Raw genomic sequence first — 23,098 nt, forward strand, 5'->3', positions numbered from 1 at the left:
CTCCAATCTAGGCCACTAGTCAAGGTAAGAAAGTACTTACTGTAGTTTTATCACAGAGGGGTGGAAAGCAGCTCTTTGATCTTTAGTCCTCTCACTTTTGTTTGAAAATCAAATTTATTAAACTGGGGAATAACAACAATAACAGCATAAGCAGATTAAAAAAAGCACAAAGGCATCACAGTAAAAAGCCTTGCATTTGATTATCTCCAATAATGAATATGTCACATTAGCAAAGAGGGGCTCAGGTAAGAAAATCACGAAAGCGCCGACAAGCCTATTCTCCTGCTCTTCTTCATAATTACCTTCCCCAGCAGCACGGCACATCCCTCTGTTTCTCTCCCCTTTAGGCCACCAGGGACGGATATGAAAGGGAATTGGACACCTGGGGCCACAAATACTGTAATTAAAAATCTCTCATTTTCTTGATACGTTGTTTGGAAACATCATTTCAATGTGCAACATGGTATTTGTTAGGGATCTGACCTAAATAAAGCCAAGATTAAACAGAGAACAGCACCGGGTCTTTGTTTCAGGTTCCTGCTCATTAGGTGAGGAAAGGAGGCGAGTTCAGCCACGACGGAGAAAAAAACGAGGAGAGGCGATATCCATACAAAAGAGATGCAACCTCTAAGAAGACTTCAGGACTCCGGAGCTGCACAGTGAAACAAGCTGCGCAGCTTTCACATGCAAGATCAAAAATGTTGACACTTTTAGGAAATTACCAAGATTTGATCTGCATGATGTCAGAAAGAACATAATTCTGATATTACTGGTCCAGACTGTGGAATTATTACATCTGAGATTTAGAATAGGTAGATCAGCATCTCAAAAACCCAAATAACACCTGAACTTTGACCCCAAATTCCAGAGAAGTTTAAAAGGAAGCTTCCATGAAACCAAAATTGATCATCCCAGTTTTGGCAGGACCAGGCTTCCATAGTTTGCTATTGAAATAAGTAATCTGTGCAGCTGTGAGGCCACACAAACGATAAAACAGCTTTGCCTTCATCACAACCTGTTTAATGAGTAACAAGCTGCAGCTGTCAACTTATTTTCACATTTAAGCTGGAAAAAAAAGCCCAAAACTGTGAAGCGAACACAGACGCCGCTCTCTGGGGAGCCTCCTTACCGAGTCTCCGCCTCTGATCCAGTGACATATTTACAGTACAAAGACTCGACTCGGGTCCCCTCCGCACACATACGAACGTACTCGGAGAGATAAAAGGAGTGGCTGATTTAATTAGCTCAATCATTAAATGAGGCTTAATTAGTCACTTTCCTTCAGAGAGGAGTTGAGCACTCTGTCATTACGGCGACATAATGAGCCACGCAGCACAATATGAGCCTCAAAGCACCAACAACAACAGAAGAAAAGTTTCCCCGCGCGTTGCAAAGAGTGCCGAGAAAACGGCGAACGCTAAATCCCCGGGAACATCCGAGAAGCTTTCCAGAGAGACAACGTGAATACAGTCGGCCATTCAGCCCTGTTTACTGTTTAGCGGTCATTAAGAGAGCAGCAGCAGCAGAGAGTTGAAATTACAGGAATCATTTCAGCCCTTCACACCATCAATAAACGCCTTTGATGTTTTATAACAAGAGCGAGCAGATTGGAGTGGGCTGTCTCTGCCAGGCTCTTAATGTAAGGTCCACCTGCTTGTTATGGCTGGGAGGCTGATAAGAAGTGATGCCTGTACGCCTCCCCGGGGTGTGATTGTGGGGTAAATATTAGCAGGCCCTCAGCGCCACCCTGCACCACTAAAACAAACCACTGTCCTCTCATAAAGGAATCAACACACTCAATGACTTTTTAAATGTTATTATGCTGTCATGAGGCTCGAGATAGGCATGTGCGTGCAAAATGAGTGTGAAAAATTATCTTGAGGGAGTGTGTGTGTGTGTGTGTGTGTGTGTGTGTTGTCCTGCTCATTATTGGCCAGCAGCAGAAGCCAGTCATTTCCCTGTCTTCATAAAGACCCGGCCCATTAAATTCTACCTCCAGTCAATAATTAGGACTCCACAAATAAACCAAAGGCAATTAAATCGATGCTTCCTCGGCCGATGCCTGGATCCCGCGGCCCACATGGACACTCCATCTTCAGCGCTGGCCTTATTCATGGTGGGCTGCGGTGGAGCCACGCAGTGCCCCCCCCGGCCTGCTCTGGGTTATTAGGCAGCGCTGTCCCCTGATCCTGCTACGGCAGCGCTGCACACGGTGGCCCTCTCTGCAGAGGCATTGGCTTTGATTTCATTAACCCAACGGCGGAGGTGAGGGAAGAAGAAATGAGTGTAATGTTTCATTTCGTTTTGAGTGGACATGTGGGGAAGCAGCGGGAGGGCGGGCCGGGGCGGGGCAGCACTCGGGTTGGTAGCAGAGATGTACAGAGAAATTGACAGGTGGTGACTGGAACCGGGCGTTTTTACACTCAGCAAATCGTGATTGGTGATCGGAAACTAAAGGTGCATTAACTGTTTGGTCCGCTTTAATCCAACTCTAGAAAGTCTGGGTCATTTAGGAAGGAGAGACTCTGATGTGGCCCAAAAAGGCGAACTCTGACCTGCTTATAAACCTCGGTATTAGTTCAGTTGAATGCAGGTGTGAACTCCAAAAGCAGGAAGTGGACTGCAGCGCAGGGCATTCTGGGTAAATACAACCAAAGCAAACATGTGTGTCTTGTGGTAGTGGGAGAAACGGCTCATGGTCTTTTACCAAAGACAACAGGGAAATCCTACAACCACTACAGTCTGACCTACTTCATTTTTAGAAAGTTGCACTCAGAGTCTTCTTCAGAGGTTTCTATGTAATTTCCTTCAGTAGAGAGGAGAATAACAGGTTTTTCAATTTGTTTGGGTTATTTGACACAGTGCAGTGTGAAAGTGAACCACAGCAGCTGAACATGTAACAAATGTTGCAACTTTGGTTCCCAATCAAACCGAGTCGACCAAACTATCAAGTGTGAAAACATCCTAAAAACTAAACTGAAATATAAAAGGCAACAATGTTTACTATTGGCTCAGTTTAAGTCTGCTTCTTAATTTTTAAAAGTTAAGGTAAAATGTTTTATTTCTAAGAAATATGTTTTTTTTTTTACTTCAAACTTGATAGTAAAAATAATTTTGCATTGTTTTTATATTTGACTTTTAAGCAGTAACAAGTTTACTCATTAAAAAAAAGGGTAACACTATTTGAATGGGCTTGAATAAGACTGTCATGACACTGTCATAAACATGTCATAACACCTGTCATAAACATGAATAAGCCATCATGAATATTTATGACTGTTGTCATAAAGCGTCATTCGGTAAATTATGACACTTTTAATACAAAGCTGACATTATTCAAAATGTCTTTGTTATGACAACTTGACATTAACCAATAAATCATTACTGTTTAAACTTTACCTTTAATAACAAAGTTACCTATTTTTTAAAGTGAAATCAGTAATACGTTTATAACAAATTTATATCAGTAATGATTTATTGGTTAATGTCAAGTTGTCACAACAAAGACATTTGGAATAATGTCAACTTTGTATTAAAAGTGTCATAATTTACCGAATGACGCTTTATGACAACAGTCATAAATATTCATGAAGGCTTATTCATGTTCATGACAGGTGTTATGTCATGTTTATGAAAAAGACATGACAGTCTTATTCAACCCCCTTCAAATAAAGTGTTACCGAAAAAAGTTTTTTTACTAGCATTTTCTGCAGCTACTAGAGAACAAGGTCATTTTTTAAATTTAGTTACTGGATTAATCATCAGAATAATCAACAGGTTACTTAGTTATTAAAATAATCATTTACAACAGCTCTGGTACCAAAACTCTGGAGTTGGCAACATTTGGAGGAGGAGGCGTCGCAAGGTCTGATCAACCAATGAGAGAAGGGATTTGGATGATGTCACAGTTTACACTCAAGAAGTCATTAATTCTAATTTTTTTCAGTAGAGAATCAAAATGACAAACAATCAATGTAGATAAATTACTATCTACTGAGTGGAGCTGTTTTCATGTTCAAGATTAAAACATATTCATTTTTTAACAAAGATCAGTTCACATCAAAGGTTTAAACCAGTAATTAAAGTCTGATCGCAGAATATGTTATTTTGACAAGTGGCAGTGGCTGACAGTGATTGTGAACAATAACCTGCACACACACCGGTTCTCCTCTCTGGAGTTTTTTCTGCACTGGCAGACACACACACACACACAGTGACTGATGGGTTTGCTATTGACAGGGCCACTGAGATAATAAAGTGCTGTCCCCCTGGCAGCTCCATTAGATACTGACAGTGACAAGATGAGGCTGCTGTGAGTTTGCGCAAATATATAGGCACACACACACACACACACACACACACACACACAGACACACACACGCGCGCTCTCATCCTGTTTCAGTGACAGGCCAGCCAGTTAGGGACATGGATCCCTCATCTTTCCTTTCACAGAGTCTATTTCTGTCTGTGTCTTTTCATCTGAACAAGTGTGTGAGTGCACCTCTGGGTATGATCATATTCCTGTTAGGAAAGTGTGTTATTAGTGTCACAGCGAAGGTGACAGCCCGGACCAGTCAACTTCCCCAGGTTCTGCTTGTTGAGCTTCTCATAAGCTGTGACAGAGAGCGGAGAAGCATAGTGGGAAAAGGAACGTCCTCTGAAGGATTTTTTAAACCAGTTTCAGGCTAAACTGGGGCTAAGCAAAGAACCAGTGACAGCACTGGTTCTGGAACTGGAGGTAGGCTAATGGGGAGCGAAAAACAAAAAAACAATCACAATGTTGTGACTATGTTTTGTTTTGCCTAAACAGAGACAGTAAACCATAAAAGCTTGTTTTCAAGGCTCCTCCTATTTTCCAGATGTTTCTCCAGAATTAATTTCAAGATTTTCCTTTTTGAAGTTTTCTTCCATTTCAATTTAATTGACTGATTTATGAAGATCTTTTTTGACTTTTGTTTGCATTTAGAGTTTATACCAGAAATGTACATACACTGTATCTGACATTAAACTAGACCAACACTTCCTGTGTTGGGTCAGTTAGGATCAACACATTTACTTCTGTTTGCTAAATGCCAGAAAAATACAAGAGAATATTTGCAGTTCCTTTCCATCTTATGAATTTGCCTTTTAAACTGTTTGGCTCTGGTGAAAAGTTTAGGTTTGTTTCCATGAGGTTTTCACAACAGTTTGCTGGAGTTCTGGCCCATTCCTCCAGACAGAACCGGTGCAACTGGGTCAGGTTTGCAGGTTGCTTTACCAACACACTTTTTCAGCTCTGCTTTGCTCTTCGAGGACCAATTTGTGTGAAAGGCATCACCCTGTCTTAGGTCCTAGGATGTTATATATTTTCATATATTGTTGTTTCCTTATGAGAAGTGCACCTGTCCTTCCTACTGCTGGACAACATGATGCTGCCATCCATGTAACCACAGTTGGGATGATGTTCTCAGGTTTGCAATCTTCTCATTTTTTTGCCTCTGAATGTAAATTTTGAGTGAATTTGCATAATAAATTCAGACTTTTCACGTTGCTTTTGGAGAAATCACTTCTTCTCTGTCGTCCGTGTCCTCGATGCGTCTGTGTGTGGTGACTCCAGCAGATGAAGTCAGCACTTTGTGAATCGACACCAAACCCTTGAACTTGCTTTGCTTCACAATCCTCTGGAGGCTAACCTTTTTTTTCTACCACAGTTTTCCTTCCACTAAACTTTCCATTGATATGGATGGATGAAGAACTTTATGAACAGCCAGTTTCTTCACCAATTACCTTTAATGGTTCCTGCTTGGCACCCATTAAGTCAGCAGCCTTTCCATAATATTACATTTCTGTATTAGAAAACACTTAGTTTATTGAACTTTTATGACATTTTTAGTTGTATTTACCTTTAAGCCATATTTATCAAAATGATCAAAGATAAACAAATTAAATGTATCAGACTTTATGTAATGAAGCTGCATATGAGTTAAAATACATAAGATAAATCTAAAGGTAAACTGAAACATAGTTTAAGTTTTGACATTTCTCTCCCGCAGTCTTTCCACCTGACTGGTCTGAGAACAAAACACCAACAAAAAAGTCCTGCAATGTCAATAACCTTTAACGTGTAAAATGTAAGCAGATCATTAAGTCACTGACTGTGTGACTTAATGATGAATATTAATTATTCCATTAGGAATAATAAATATTCATTAAACTGAAAGAATCAAAGGAAACCCTGTTAAGGTAAATGACATTCTAGATCAAATTAACACAATATGCAAAACTAAATAAATTCTCACTAAGTTTTCTGGCATTTAGCAAATATAAATATTTTTGATATTTCTAACAGACCTCAAACAAGTTTAGTCTAATTTTACTTTAGGCAATGAAAAAAAAGTGTCTTTTATAAGCTGTATGAAAATATTGGGTTACAACTGTAATTTTATTTCCCATTTTAGGTTTTTAATCAAGAACGATATTTTGTTTTATTGCAAAACTGTGCAGTTTGAATATCAAGCATTTTCAAAGAGTTTCTACAGAAATCAAGCACTTTCCATACCCTGAAAACTGAAGTTCAAGCATTTTCAAGGACTTCAAGCACCAGTACGAAAAGGCCTGTCGCCATAAGCAATAAATCAATAAATCGCATGATATATTAAAATGAGTTCAATCATTTCCATTTGAATGATATGCCCATTTTTTCTCTTTTCTCTCTTTCTACAATAAACTGGATAAAAGTTTTCAGTCTGGTGTTTTCGTCTCTATTAAACCTTTTTTTAAGGAGAATTTTGTTTCCAGAGACTTCATAATTCATTTTATTTGTTTTTGAATAATTAAAATGTTTTCCAGTGTTAAATGTTCATTAGAATTTAAAGCTTACTGATCTTAGAATGTTTTCTTGCATTATATCAGTTGAAAATGGTCTCAAAACAACAATATTATCATTTATCGCAATATCTTCTGGGATAATTTATCGTCCATGAAAATTTGTTATCGTAACTTTGAGTAAAGACCTGGATCTGATTAATTAGACGTCTCAAATATTAAAGGAAACATGATGATGATTTATGTCCCCCGAAACGGTCAGGACAGTCTCATGTCCACATATGAAATTACAATTAAAAAAACCAGCCCACACAGAGTGAGATAAAATGAAAATATAGGCAGAATAACAATTTAGAGAAATAAATAAATAAAAAACAGAAGAAGATGGACTTGAAAGGGGATAGAAAAAGTCTGATTCGGTGAAGGGGGGATGACTGCAGCGGTCCCAGCGGTCCCTGCAGGGACCTGGGGGCAAGTCTCAGCCTTGTCATACTCTCCTCTTCCTCCTCCTCTTCCTCCTCCACTCTGCACACCATCTCCACCCCCCACCCCGCTCCTCCACCGCCCCTGTTCTGCCCACGGAAAACGTCGATAGCAGGCTGCCGGTGCCGAGGTCTCTGGTGGACACTAGCTCATTCTCCCGGCATCGACAGGCCCGCCAAATCAATATTTAGTTCCCCACTAACAAGCTGCCTCGGGGTCTGAGCCAGAGAGAGAGGGAGGGAGAGAGAGGAGCGCGGGACAGAGGACGGCGGAGAGAGACAGAGCAGGGACTGAGAGCTGTCCAGCTAGAAGGGAAAAACATGGATTCAGAGTGTGTGTGTGTGTGAGTGTGTGTGTTAGTGTGTGTGTGTGGGAGGTGGAAAGGTCAGGAGAAGATCTGGGGAACAAGAGAACAGTGTCTGCTGTGTGTCGTGGTGCGGAGGCGACGCATGAGTGCCTGCAGCAGCTGCTGACATGGACACACACACACACACACACACACACACACACACTCCTCGACGCTCTCAATCATACGCGTATCACAGCGAGCAGACGTTGACAGTGCTCAAGCAAAGCTCCAGCAGAGAGCACTCACAGATGAGTGGCTGTGAGCACACAAAGGCTCCAGCGGTGAGGATGCACTCGCCCGTCTTTGTTTCATCTTTTGAATCATTGTTTTCGAGCCTGGAGCAGGATCACCGGGGTGGGAACTCAAATTCTGCTTCTATTTACTCGATTTGCGTGAACCTGCTGCCCTAATTTTTTTATTTTTTTTTCTCCATTCAACACTGACAAAGCAGGATATTTACAAACCTGAGAGCACATTTATAGAAATGCAAACATCTTCAGATAAAAGCTTTGAAACTCCAAAGAGTTAAAATTATTTGTAAAACAAAAGTCTTCAGGCAAAAGTCAATGTTTTAATAAACATTCAATGCAAACTTATAGATAATCCTGAGTCAGATATTGAAATGATAACTGAGTCTGTCCAACTACATGGACAATTAAAACTACATGAGCAGTAAGTAGGAGAGACTGTAAGATACCATTTAGGAGAATGTATTTTGGTCAGCTTGGTCATTAGGACCAAGAAATATTACAACTTTGAATTGTTTCCTGAAATCATTTTTTAAATAATTAATGTTTTTACATGCATTTTTCTTGCAGATGTTGTTGTTTCTATTATATTTAATCTAAATCACACTGCTTTTAGATATGTATTAAAATCTGTGACAAATGAAAGCTTGTTTATTTTCTTCTGCATGTTAACTGTATTAGTTTTTAGTCCTTTCCATCAATCCGCTACAGACGAAAATGATCCTCTTTGCCTAAATGTAGCGTATTTACAGGATGTATTCATTCTGATAAATATGCACTGTCCTGTTAATCAAATACATCTAATTCACAATTAAAATAATCATAAAACAATTTGCACAAGAAACAAAAAATTATCTGCAGCAACAATCAGAAGAAAAAAAAAGGTTAAAAATCCTCCAAAATATCATGTTAGATGTTTTTTTCAGAGCGTACCGCTGGATGTCCGCACACCGTCCCACCAGGGAGTTCATGTCCACACATAGATTTCCAGTAAACAGATCAAGACCACCTCTGTCCTAATTTTCGTGTCAATCCCGCAGGAGGTCCTCGCATTGATCAGAACATTTTAGCTACGCTGTAGAGAATATAATCCCAAGGATCCGCTCGCTTCTCATTATGAGTTTCAGTCTCATTTAATAGACTGTGGGGGATTATTTTCTCAGCTCTGCAGTCCAGAAGTGGAATATTGGACCTTCTGCATCTTTCAAAGCTCTCATCATCATCATCTGGTAGTCAGTTCAGGTTTCTGCAGGGATTTGGTTCTAACAGCCAATTATATTTATTTTAAAAAGAAAATGACACTTTTAAAAACAAAACAACCATTTTGGATTGAAAGGCCACTCAGAAACGAAGAAACCATCACTCCAAAAGAAACAAACAAACAAAAAGAAGCCAGTTTGCAGTTTGCAAAGTCATTCAAACATGAAGACTCAAACATTTGGACATGTACCCTGTGGTCTAAAACTAAAATTTAAGTGTTTGGTTGTAATGATCATCATACAAACTGTGATGTACGAGGGTGGCAGCATCATGATGTGAGGATGGTTTGCTGCAGGAGGGACTGGTGCACTTCATAAAATCACTGGCATCATGAGGATGAAACATTAAGTGGAAATATTGTAGCAAAATCTAAAAACATGAGTCAGAGAAGTTAAAGTTTGGCCATAAATGGGTCTTAAAATGGGCAGTGATGGTAACCATATCACCAAATGAGTAACAAAAGAACAGAGTCTGGAGTCGCCGTCACAAACTGACACAAGCATTCAGAATAATTCAATGTCAGACAGTAGCTGACTTAGTAACTTATTTAAAAACTTATTTTCAAGTGCATTTCTTATTTGATGGAAACGCCACAATTGCAAAATTGTGTTTTATCGACATGAGTGGAATATCAACAAAGTTTTGTGCAGATTTGTAATGGAAACGTAACGACTGAAAACAAATACTGATGTGTCTTTTGTCATAGCACAAGTCAACACCTGGTTCCAGCTCTGCTCACTATGCAGACGTGTTTGACCCAGTAGAACAGGTAACTATTGCTGACCTTCTGCTGGAGGATGAAGTTCAGGTGGTCCAACCAGACCTGGTCTCCGGACGTCTTTGTGCAGGTGGCCGACCTCTGGAAGCACAACAGCAAAGAGACTTATTTTTACTGACGGGAGACAGAAAAATGTACATTTTGCTGTTGCACTACAGGCCTTGATGGGAAAGAAGGTATGAAGGAGTGTTGTTCGATGACGCAAATTACCACAGAATCTTACGTCAACCTTTCAGGGTTTTATGTCTACAGGCAGAACTGTAGCTTCACACAACAGAGGACCTTGAAGCAATGCATCTGCATACTGAGCAACTTTAAACAAAGCTCTCCTTGTTACGGCCAATAAACAATGTGAAAAGTAACTGCACACATGCACAACTTAGCATTTATGCAGAAACTGTTAACTTCAAACCTCCAGTGTCGCTGCTGAAGCTGTTGTGACAACTATATTACATTTTAAGGTTTGAAATGGCTGAAGAACAGTCGGTGCAAAACACATTTATTTAAAACTTTTCAATTCATACAAAACAACACAAAGTTAAACTTGAAAGTTTTTCCCTACATAAGCTGACCAGCTGATAAACATACATGAAAGGAATCCACAATTAGTTGTAATAATAAAATCTGAGAAACATTTATTTCAGATGCAAAAACAACTGAAAAAATACTGTAAGCCGTTTTAAGCAATATAAATTAAGTACAGTCACACTGACGTCGCTGTAACGTTTGGCCCTTTCAGTTTCAATCAGAGCTTCAACAATGCAGAAATTAAGGAAAATGAAGCTGATGGTGAACAAACAGAAGAAGAGGAGAGAGTTGGACCAAACAGCTGGTGTTTGTGCTGCTGCTGCTTGGAAACGCCAATCCGACAATAAGCTGTAAAGAACTCCAGTTTCTAACTCAAACGGTTTACTTTTAGCAGCAGGATCAAAACATTCACAAATATATTGGAATAGTTTGTTTCAAACACTTAAAGATTATTCACCATCACTTTAAACATCTTCCAGTCCGTTTTGATTTTGTGTTAGCTCCTCCTGGTCGTGTTAGCTCCAGCTAACATAATGAGCAGCAGGACACAATCCGATCAGGTTGGTTTGTTTCCACAGATCTTTCATGAATAACAACAAATGAAAATGTGGAGTTTGATTTGTGGGCTTGTCAGGCTCCATGACCTTCAGGTCCTGTGTTTTGGTTGCAGGCTTGAGTCCACTGTAACCATCGCTACAGCATGCACTGAAAAAATGGCAAAGTCCGTTGGCGAAAAATAAAAGAAACAGAATTTAAAATTTTTGAAGTAATTGTGAGTTTTTACATATCACAAATGACTTGGGTTAATGTAATAGGAAAACTACAATATATCTAGGCCAACATGCTCAGCTGGTTGAGAATCCCTTAAAGAGTCAGAAAGTCATTCCTGCATTTGGGATCAGAGCATACAACGCCCAACTGTCTTTAACTACACTCATTTAAAAACACATATTTCCATAGACATTCCTTTTTATTTTATTTACATGTCATATTTAAACTATTCATAATTTGACTATTATTTACATTTTTGTAATATTTTAACTCTTTTTGATGGGAGTAAGTGGATCACTCCGGTGTCTCTGATTCTGATATCCAGTCGGTATCATTTCACCTCCGTGGTTTAGGACTCTGTCTGTCTGCAGCGTTATGCAAAAGCCAGCATTTCTGAAACTTGGAAGCAAGTTGGGAGAAAGAAAAAGGAAGAACCCATAAAACTTTGATGATTACAATCTTTCAAAAATGCCTAATGGGACATTTCCCTTGGCTCTGGACTGAGCTCTACCAGTTTCCTCCCGGTGTATAATCTATGGCCGCTGTATTTACTTTATCAAACAGCTGCATGACTCTCCTGATACAGCTGACTTCCCAGGGTTTGGACACAGAAGCTGCGAGGGTTTTCTTTTGGACCTGGCAGTGAGACGTTTTTACCTGCGTGTTTATTGCTCCAGACATCTGCCACTGAACAGAGTCCTTGGATCAGGGTTGTTTTCACACAGCCACACTGGAACCTGGGGAGGTTCAGAAGCTTTTTGTTGCAGCTTGTTTACCGTTTCAGATTATAAAACCAAACCGAAACCAGAAAACACATAACCTTAAATTTACTTGAGTAAATTTCTTTTGATCTTGTAGAAAAGTGCTGCACTAAAAACAAAAACTGAGACAAAGCAGGTCGTTTGTGACTGAAAATCTCAGTAAATGTGCGTCCATCCTTGGAAGACATATAACAAATAACTAACCCTTCCTCTAACATTATGGTGTAGAAACAAACTGGTCTGGCAATTAGAGCCTTATTACATCTGGATCATTAACTCCACAACAAGTTACCAGGGAGCCTGCAGCCGCTCAGGTCTGCGCTGCGTTGCACACCGTGGAACGGACAGAGGCAGAAAAAAACAAAACACCAGGAGAGCAGCATGATGTAAGAGGGTAAATATGAGCGGAGCAGGTATTTCTCAGCACACACATCCTCTGCATGCATGCAGCTACGTCCCATCAACACTTTGGTTTAGAGAGGCGGCTTTAGTGTCATCAGCTGATGAGTTTAACTCTTCAGGAATAATCTAATGACAAACTTTTAACTTCTACACTGAACCAACATACCAACACTAATCCTCTGCAGCAAAGACAAAAAGACAGATTTAAAAACAAATGTGCTTATAAAACTTAACTTATGACTAAAGATGAACAAAAAACATAAAAAATAACGGTTTATTGAGGATTTAACACACAAAAAAAGGACTGACAGAGCAGTAATTTTGTTCCCTTTGTTCTGTACAGTAAACCAAGTAAACTACAAACTCTGATCAGAATCAAGGATTATAATTTAAAGATAAAAAATCTGTTATCAGATTTTAGACACGAGAAAAGTGATTCTTCTGGAAGCTGATTAAAGTGAATCTATTCTCACTGAATTCAGACTCCAGCAAACAGTAAAACATCAACATGTGCTTACAAATATGACGGCATATATTCGATGGGCTGTACATAGATATTAAACCAGAACGGATAATTTTGACCCTGTGTAGTTTAGAGAAAACCAATCCTTCATTTAGGCCTGGGAACCAAATTCTTACTTTAAAAAATATTATTTCATTATTATTTAACCAGGAAGTTGAAATAAGAATTAGGCAACACAAATCAGAATTACACAAATTAGTGAAATAATTGATAATAAATAAATAAAAAAAGACAAACACAAACCTCCAAAGTAAAACAATGACATTCCTCCTTCACTGCCTGTTTTATAATACTTTTAAAAGTTAGATATTTGTCACGTAGAAACAATTTACAATGAAAAACTTACTTTAAAAGCCACTTAAAAATGTAAAGAAAAGTGTGAAATGTAAACCAGCCTTATAAATATATCAACATATCATCTATAAGTACCAATAACAGGATAAACGTAGTAAATAAATATCAATTTTATACAATAAATAGTGCAAATAAGAATTGAGTAGCAGATTATTGGTAGCAGTGCAAATGTAAACATGTAGTCAGTTCACTGTAGAGTCTGATGGAAAGAAGGAGTTTTATTCTAGTTGTGCACATCAGTCATGGCTGCGAGTATTTTTACTTCGAGAACATTTTGTAGATTATTCCAGGATTACAGGGTTTTGCCAAAAACTGTCAAAGTCCAGGGAGAATTTTAAAGTTTCTACCTCAGTACACTTGAAATAAGAGAAAACTAACTTACAAGGAACTTTTCAGTGACAAAAACTAGCTTGTTTTAAGTCGATCAAGCAGTACAAGGACTATTGCCAGATTATTTCACTTACAACATGGGAAAAATGTCTTGTTATAAGTGAAACAATCTGCTAAAGGAACAAACACTTCTTCATCAATATTAAGAAATTATTGACTTAAAACAAGCTCATGTTTCTTGCTGAAAAGTTACTCTCCAGTTGGTTTCCCCTTATTTCTAGTGTACTGAGATATTTGCCATAGAAACTAGACCAGAATTACTTTGTATGATTATGTGTTTTTGCAGTGTTTGCAAGAAAAATGCAAGTTCATAACACTTGGAATATATTATTCTACTCCAAACAGTCCCTTGTGATATAAATATGCAGATATATTCGCGGCACAATGTGCAGCCCTAATGACGAGCGTATGTAAACTTCTGACCAGAACCGATGAGAGAAACTTGGTCTCAACCTGTTCTCTGTCATACAGGGGTGGAGCCGCTCGGCAACGGCTCCAAATTGGTTTCAAGTGTGAGTAAGTGCCTGGTGAGCTCCTTCTAATCTAGTGATAGATGAGGGGAAGTCCCCAGAGATCCTGGGCTGATTGTAACACGGCTGTTAATTGATGACTTTGTTGCGAATGATCTATGGTGGAGAGAGGAACTCACCAAGTTGGAAAACAGTTGGAAACACTTCTGCAAGCGTCCAGCAGTCAATAACAGGAGCTTCAGCTCGGTGACGGCTTTGATGCCAGGAGCAGAGCTGCACTTTGTGAAAACTTGGAATGAGTTTTCAGATTGAAATCAAACAGCCGTAAACACGGCGCCGGACCTTTCTCCGTGTTACCTGAACTCAGGACCTCATCGGTGCGTTTTGTACATCTCACCAACATCAACAAAGCTCAGACAAAAGCAGACATTACTGGAAGAGGCACTACTGACAAATAAATCACTACTAGAAGAGCTTGAGTGTTCAGTTTTTGCAAAACATCCTTAAGAAAGAAAAGATACTGTTGGAATTAATAGTAGATATTGGAAAAAAGTATAAGAAAGACATGAAATGGTGAAACAAAAAACATCAATGTTGTTGCAACTCCTCTGGTTTTTCTGACAGCTTCAACCCCAGGAAGACTTCAACAATAAAAAAACAATATTCTTCATCAACCTGTTTCCAGCGTTTTCGTACTTCGGCTGACAGGATCCAGGATCTGGACTCGTCACTCACCTTTTTGTTTACAAAAATTACACCTCAAATTTCCAGTCGGACTGAAGTTCGGGGTGTTTGCCGGACGTCTAACTGAATTTATCTGCCTGTTCTGAAGAATAAGTTTGAACGGCGTTTGCCGAGTCAGGTGTGTTAACGTCCATCATCAGCAAACAGAGTTTGGACCTTGGACCAAGAAAATGTCCGCCGCTGTAGTTCCTGTACATGTCTGTTCAGTCGTTACATGTGTAATTTGGGATTGTACCAAACATGAAGTTATTTCATTGAAAAAAAAATAAATATATATGTTAATAAATGATTAATAAACACTCCATCAAATAAAAAATACCATATAAACAAAATAAATATAAAAAGCTCATTTCGTTGGGTTTACTTATTCATTTCAAGGACTTAAATGAAGAAATATGTATATACATGTAAATACATATGTACATATACAGCCACTATATGCCAAGTTATGGAGGAAGAAATTATACTCTGAGATTAATTGTAGCTCTTGTCACATTCTTACTTAGCTGAAGACATTAGTTACCATTCATTTTAATATTTTCTTCTGCTTGCCATAATAGCCGTGTCTGTGGCTCTGCTCCTCGTTCCCCTTTTCTCCTCATTCTCAATTATATTTCCCTCCAAAGTCACAACTTTCTGAAATAAAATTTCAGAAAGTCAAACTGGTGTTTAAATCCACCAAACCTCTGAGTTTGTGTCGTTCTCAGATCACTGATAGGGAAGCAGCAGCTTTAGCCACCAAGGGATCCAAACTGTGACATTTCTGGAGACGTTTTGGGCTCTTGGCAGCAGCTTTGTGCTTCTCATGGTGCACATGTCTCTCCACAGTCTTAACCCCCGCAGAGCCCAGCTTTTTTTAAATGAATGGGTTTGGCAACAACAGTCACATGAGTTGGCAAAAGAAGTGATCCAATGGCAAATATAAATCTGCACTTGGACGCGAAAAAGCTAGCTAGCTAACAAGGCTATGTTAGCAGCTGGTTAGCAGTAGCCAAAACCGCCGAAAGTCACAGAATGAAGTAAAGTTTCTGACTGCAACTCAAACTTCTGACTGACAAAATAAATATTTAAGACCTGTCATTGACGTATTTATGGACAACTTAGATGTTTTTAAATGAATTAAAGACATTTTAAGGCCTCAATTTTAGATAAATAAATTAAAGATCTTTTATGGATGTGCAGACACGAGTCCTGTTACACTCTTTAGGTATGTTTTACAAAGTCATCAACCTCATGATTTGCATCATTTCTGTGACATAAGAAACTAAGTAACTCGCTGAACATCCTCAGAGTAGTGAGTCCACATTGTTTTTAAGTGTTGACTTTTCTCCCTTTTCACCCTTGAAGTCAGGAGTTAATTTTGGAGTTTCCTGAGGTCACGGCATGCATCACATCGACGTTGATGGTACGGTATTTTTTCAGGTTATAGGCGCGAACGACAACCAAAAACTTTCCAAATTTTATAGCAGGAAAACTCTGTCATGTGTCGGGAGCTCTGTAGGTTTTTCTAAACAAGATATAGATCCTCCTGAAGTCAGAATAAAATGCTGTCCTTCGGCCTTACCTGATCCGTTTCCATTATATCTGCCAGATCATTCTCTGACATATTGAGGATGGAGGCAGCGATGGACTTGGCTTTGATCATGGACTTGGCTGAGAGGCTGCTCTTCTCCGCCACAGAGCTGGCCTGCCTCTGCCTCCTCCTGCTCATCAGCTGCTGTTTGACCTCTTGAACGTCTAAAAGTATTTCACTGGCCAGGGTCTGAGAAGGGAGGAGAAGAAGAGGAAAAAAGAGGGAGGAGAAGAGGATGATGAAATGGATGTAGAAAAACAAGAGGGATAGCGCTGCCCGGCAGATGAATAAATGAAATTGATCAAGCATGCGCCAGAGAGGCCTAGTACATTATGGAGGAATATTGAGTTTGACAAAGTCAGATTCTCCTCGGTTTTGCCTCACACTCCCCTGTAGGAGTGTGGACCTCGGGGTTTGTTGCCCCGTTGATTGAAAGCTGAGGGAACACGGCTTTGATATTAAACACACCCCGAGTTTCTCCAAAATCTCCACAGGCAAAGAATCACGCTTTGGAGAGGGAGAAAGACGGAGCGCTATGAAAATACAGCCATTCATTTATTTATTTGCTTTCTGAAACGTCTTACAGTACAACAGGGCAGCATAACAGTGTTAATAATTAAGCTAAAGAGGGGCTGTCTCAAATGGTGCCCGAGTGGGCGGCGAGCGAGACGAGGAAGGCCTGGGGTGGCACGGCTGTCAGGCACTAAATGGGAGTACGCTCTAAATACAGAGAGACAATTAAATGTTAAAACTGCCACTGTACACTAGGAAGTCAATAAAGTAAACTCCCCTTTGCTTCATTTTGAGCTTATTGATCGAGGCAATAATCTTCTGCATCATTCCCCTGCAAGCCGGCTGAAAAGCTGACCTTGGGTGGATTGTCAGGTGAGAGAAAGCTGCAGACAACAGAACTCAGAGAAAGAAAAGCACCGGCAACAACTTGTTCTGCAACAGGAAACGATATAAAGAGTGAGGCTGGTTTACGCTGCTGCTGCTGATACCAACACAAAGTCCAGCCGAGGGACTGAGTTAAAAGGTTAATCTCACATGCAGCACATATCTCAAATCTTTTGAATTTCACACACAAGTACCAGACGTGGTTTGCATCATGAGACACAAAGTAAACATCATCTCCCATACTCTGTTAGAACATACAGAAAAAGGCAGTTTACGTGGAATTTCAGACCACAAATCCTACATAACCTGCTTTAGGTGAACAACTTGGTAGAAAAAGCAAAAGGTGTCAATGAACTGAGCATGCCCGATACACTACAATCGCTTCAATTTGACTAACCGTCAGATTTAACTTCACATTTCTTTCTTTACCCAGAATGCCCTGCGCTGTACTCCATTTCCTGCTTTTGGAGCGGTCTCTGGTTGTCTTGGCGTTCACATATGCATTTGTTCACTTCAAACAGTCCTTAGATCAAGATTTCCTTTCCATCAGCAAGCACCTGTTTTTAATTTCTTCAGTTTAGATTTGCAGGCGCTACATGGAACATTGATTTTAGATGCATTCTTTCATGCGTGTCTTGTAAAATAATCACGTTTCTACCACACCACTGTTCATGTGAGGAGCGGCCATATTGAGTCGACCTTTCAAGTCGTAACTGGGTTCAGTTGGAGTTGGTCCTGTGGCGTTCCAGTTGACTGGCTGGGAAGTCTGAATTTCCCAATGCAAAGTCCAACTGGAACGCAGCATTAGTTCATACTGGGGATCAAGCCACCTTCAGGCTTTTGAGGCCTAAATCCATCCATTCTTTACACCCTTGTCCCTTAGTGGGGTCAGGAGGGGTGCTGGTGCCTCTCCAGCTAACGTTCCAGGCGAGAGGCGGGGTCACCTGGACAGGTCACCTGGACAGGTCCCCAGTCTGTCGCAGGGCAACACAGAGACACACAACCATGCACACACACACACTCACACCTAGGGACAATTTGGAGAGGCCAATTAAACATGACAGTCATGTTTTTGGACTGTGGGAGGAAACCGGAGTACCCGGAGAAAACCCACCATGCACAGGGAGAACATGCAAACTCCATGCAGAAAGACCGGGGCCGGGAATCGAACCCAGAACCTTCTCGCTGCAAGGCAACAGCTCTGCCAACTGCGCCACTGTGCAGCCATTTCCTCTAAATCTTTGGCTAAATGAAAAGTGTCTGCACATTTTTGACAAACCATAAACCTTTCTGCATCACATATACTCCTGAGGTTACTGGGCAGATTGGAAAAATACAGAATGATGACAGAATGCAGCTCTAAACATTTAGTTTTGGTTGACAGAAAACAAAAGAGCTGTATGTTACAAGAAACACATATTGCAGCTTTGCACAGCGTGTATAACACAGAGCACATTCTGTGTCTGAAAGACTGTAACTGCAGCCTACCTTGACTTGAACTTTTCCAGCAGGCTGTAAAAGTTTCCTAATTCAGAGTGTTTCATGACAGAGAGGTTAAAAGCCCAGAAGCATAACGCATAATGTCTTTTTAAGTTGCCGTCTTTGGGAATAGTGGAAATTCTCTACAGAACAATTGCTTCTCACACATTCACTGTTCATGCAGTTTTATTTGACAAGTTTTATTAATATAAAAGTTCACAATGGATTTATGCCAAGATGTTTCTGCAGAGTTCAAACAAAAACCTGGGAGGGAGGGAAGGATGGAGGGAGGAAGAGGGAGGGATGGATGGAGGGAGGGAGGGAAGGATGGAAGGATGGAGGGAGGGAGGGACAGAGGGAAGGAGAGATGGAGGGAGGGATGGATGGAAGGATGGATGGAGGGAGGGAGGGACAGAGGGAAGGAGAGATGGAGGGAGGGAAGGATGGAAGGATGGAGGGAGGGAGGGAGGAATGGATGGATGTATGGATGGATGGATGGAGGAATGGATGGAGGAATGGATTGATGTATGGATGGATGTATGGAGGAATGGATGGATGTATGTATGGATGGATGGATGGATGGAGGAATGAATGAATGAATGAATGGATGGATGGATGGATGTATGGATGGATGGATGGAGGAATGGATGAATGAATGAATGGATGGATGGATGGATGGATCCTTGTTTCCTCTGACTGACAGTAAATAAACAAACGACTGATATCAACATGAGCTGAATGGATATTTTAGTTTAACTGGGAGAGTCTGACTGGCCAGTTACTGGTGAAGCTGACCGAGCAGAAAACCAGTTAGTTTAACTGGTGAATCACCGTTTGTTTCCCTTAAGCTGTGCTACATTGAAATAAACCAATAAATTCATAAACACAACGAGCACAACTCATTAATTATGCAACGTCCTATTCAAACAGTAATGCCTAAATATCCAACAAACGTAACCTGTTCTGCTCTACAGAAACCTCCAGAAGATCAAATTTAATTGGCTGCTAATCATTTTGATGCATAATAGATCAGTGTTTCAGCAGAAAACACAGAGCAGTGCAGAAACTGACCATAATAGTGTGTTTTTCAGCGAGGATAAAAAGTCGAAGCTTTCTTTGGAGGAGAATAATCTCAGCATGTGTATCTGTGTACTGTGGATTGGTCGCAATACTCAGGGCCACTGTTTAGCAGTTCAAGAGCGGTGCTTACAGCCTGGGGCGTGTGCAGGGGCCAAAAGGGTTTGCTGGCACACAATAGAAAAACACACACACACACACACACACACACACACACACACACACACACACACACACACACACACACACAGAAAGAGAGAACAAAAAAATAAGCTCATAAAGACACTGAGATCTCTGCACACACAAACACACACGCAGCCCTCCGGTCCTGATCAATACATGACAAGAGTAAATCTCCTCCGGACGTCAGGCAGTCCAATCAAAGGGCTCGCTGTTCTTATAGGGGATCACAAGAGCCGGGGGGAGACAAACAATGATGTGAATCCTCAACAACAAGACGACGGCCTCAGCAGCTCGGGGTTATGGGAACGGAGGAGACGAGCATGACACGCATTTCTGTACAGTAGCGCGTCGTTTCCAGGCTCCATGTGGATCCGCGGTGTCCAGACTTGTTGCCATGAGGGATATGATTTTATCCCTCAACATTTCTAAAACAAACTTTTTGTGCCTTTTTTATTTTATTTACTCTGAAATCAAAATAGCCAGACTTTTGCAGAAAACGGATCAGTAGATGATTGTAGACAGAAACATAAAAAACGTCCAGCTTGAGGTAGATCCAGAGTTTGATTGTTCTCTGAGTTGCAGGATTTGCTTTTCAGTAAAAGCAGGTCAATAATTCTGCTAGTTACTCTAAAATTACAACATTGCAAAAACTTAGTAAGTAAATAGAAATCTATTTTTTGCCTCCAATATTATTTTAAGAAGATGTTATTTATCTGTAAAAGATGGAAAGTGTCCATCCGTATCAACCAACTGTGTTGGTCAGATTTGCTCAACTGTAAAGTTGGTTGAAGGGCCGCAAATGGCCCCCGGGCCGCATGTTGGACACCTCTGGTGCTTATTGATTAATGATTACTGTACATGTTTCACACTGAACAGAAAACTATTCACACCCTTGGCAGGTTTAGTTTTAAGATCATCATCATTGGAAATTGGATGCAAAACACAATGAATATAAATTTCTTAAGAAATAATTTAATGTGCTTTTATTTTCGTCTTATTAGAAAATATCACATCAAATGTAAATTTTTTGTTGTATTTTGATGGTTTATGTTTAGTGATGAGCTCCAAGTCTGTGACAGTGGATGGTCTCCTTGCCATCACCCTAATCTTTTCCTTCCTTCACAGATTCAAGAACAAACATGCTGGTAAAATTTAAAGGATACTTGAAACCTAAATCCTCCAGGCTTATGAATACTTCTGGGTTTAACTATGGTGTTTGACATCTTTGCATCATATTTGCTCAATATTGGTGAAAATATTAGATTATTTGGGTAAAACGCAGTAATTCCCTGCAGGAAGGTAACAGTGCATTCTGTCCATAATCTGTCTGCCACCTGGTGTGTTTGTGAGCAGAAAACTTCCACCGTTGTTATCTATCTGTCAGCTATTTCTCTTTCGACAGACAGGTGTGAGCTGAACTCAGGTGATGGACAGTCTTTATCACTTTCAGGCAGATTGACACAAACACAACAGCGGGTGATGAATTAGGCCCAGAGAAGGAGAAGGGCGGCTGCTCCAGATGCTCAGATTTTCTCCATGGTGGTCTGTTTCTACCAGATACTCGCTGCAGAAAGACACAACATTACATCTCACCGTCCGACGCTTCTCTAAACATTTCCTGTTTTTGATCAGGTGGACTTATTAATAATATTTCTTTCTGTTTGCTAGAACAATAAGGAACCTGAGTTACACACAGTCTCTCAGGGTTTGGCAGAATTAACATTTTCTGATATTCTTCTGCAAGTTCACACAATAAGATGTTGCTTTACCATTTAATGTTCTTTCCTCATGATGTTGTAAAGTGTACCAGTCACTCCCACAGCATGACGTTACCACTACCATACCTCACAGTTTGGAAAGTGTGCATGTTTTCTGTAATTGGCTTCTTCTCTGTGAGCGGCGTTTCAGCCCATTCAGAACTCGGCTCATTGTGGATCATGACTCTCTTACCAGACTCGGCTGACATTTTTGCGAGGTATTTTGCTTCCGATATGCATCAAAACACTCTGACTCCAAAGGAAGTAATGTGAGACTCTCTAAAAGAAATGCTCTCTCCCATTATTTTGGTTTTCAGCAAACAAAAATAATTCAGGTAGGCAAAGGCTGAATTAAAACACAAAACGTTTAATTTGGTTTAATGTTAAACAGAGAGAAAAAAAAATGCTGTCTTTTCATTCATTGTATGTAAATATCTGGTTTTAAATGGAGATAGCTAATGACATGAAGGTGTTAAATTCAAACTGTCCACCAGCTAAATACAGTAACACAGCTTTAAAATTAGATCTCAAAGCTTCCCAGTGGAGATCCCAGTAACTCTACAGCAGGGGGAGACGCATCATTACCGCTTCTTCCTGCTGGAGCCATGAAATCACACAACTGAGCAAAAATCTACAGTCAGACTTTTGATTACTTGTGTCTGGATCAATCGATCTCCAGGCTTTATGAAGGTCTGAGTATTGTTCTTTGGACTTTGTCTACGTTTGTAGTCCAGTATCTGAGGCTTTTTAGATGAAAGTTTTATCTGAGCCATCAGGTCTCAGTTAGCGCTGCACAGACAGAAAGCTCCTCAGTGCTACTTTGTTTGTGTCAAACAAATTCAACCTTTGCCTAATCACATCTAAAACTTTCTGAAGCAGACAAGCGGCTCTGCTGTACCTTGATGAAGCAGTGCAGCTGCTCCACCTGCGAGCCCGCCTGGCCCAGCCGTCTCTGAAGCCGGTCCAGGGCCTGGGAGCTGTGCTTGGTCAACCCCTCCATTTGCTCGGTGGCGGTCTGTTCCAGGGCGGACAAGGCCTGCTCACCGGCTCCAACACGCGCCTGCAGGGCCTGGATCCGCTGCTCCTGACAGAAGAAAAATAACCCACAAAAAAATAATCCACAGGAAACAAAAAAATAATCCACAGAAAACAAAAAAATAATCCACAGAAAACAAAAAAATAACCCACAGGAAACAAAAAAATAATCCACAGAAAACAAAAAAATAACCCACAGGAAACAAAAATATCCGGATCATATTGGTGATAA

The 23,098-nt window shown here is 40.3% G+C and overlaps 1 protein-coding gene across 1 annotated transcript in view; it reads right to left on the minus strand.

Annotated features, from left to right (window-relative positions):
* Positions 1 to 302: 302 nt before the first annotated feature.
* LOC103131464 (centlein) overlaps positions 303 to 23,098 on the minus strand; it is a 95,750-nt gene continuing 72,954 nt past the window's right edge. Inside the window, exons 21-24 of the mRNA XM_016666670.1 lie at positions 22,730 to 22,915; positions 16,430 to 16,627; positions 9,929 to 10,003; positions 303 to 382 (exon numbers count right to left, since the gene is read on the minus strand). Coding sequence (XP_016522156.1) covers positions 344 to 382; positions 9,929 to 10,003; positions 16,430 to 16,627; positions 22,730 to 22,915 — 498 coding nt within the window. The 3' untranslated portion in view covers positions 303 to 343. The remainder of the gene's footprint in view (positions 383 to 9,928; positions 10,004 to 16,429; positions 16,628 to 22,729; positions 22,916 to 23,098) is intronic.

The sequence above is a fragment of the Poecilia formosa genome, unplaced genomic scaffold (genome assembly GCF_000485575.1).
Source record: "Poecilia formosa unplaced genomic scaffold, Poecilia_formosa-5.1.2 Scaffold766, whole genome shotgun sequence".
NCBI lineage: Eukaryota > Metazoa > Chordata > Actinopteri > Cyprinodontiformes > Poeciliidae > Poecilia > Poecilia formosa.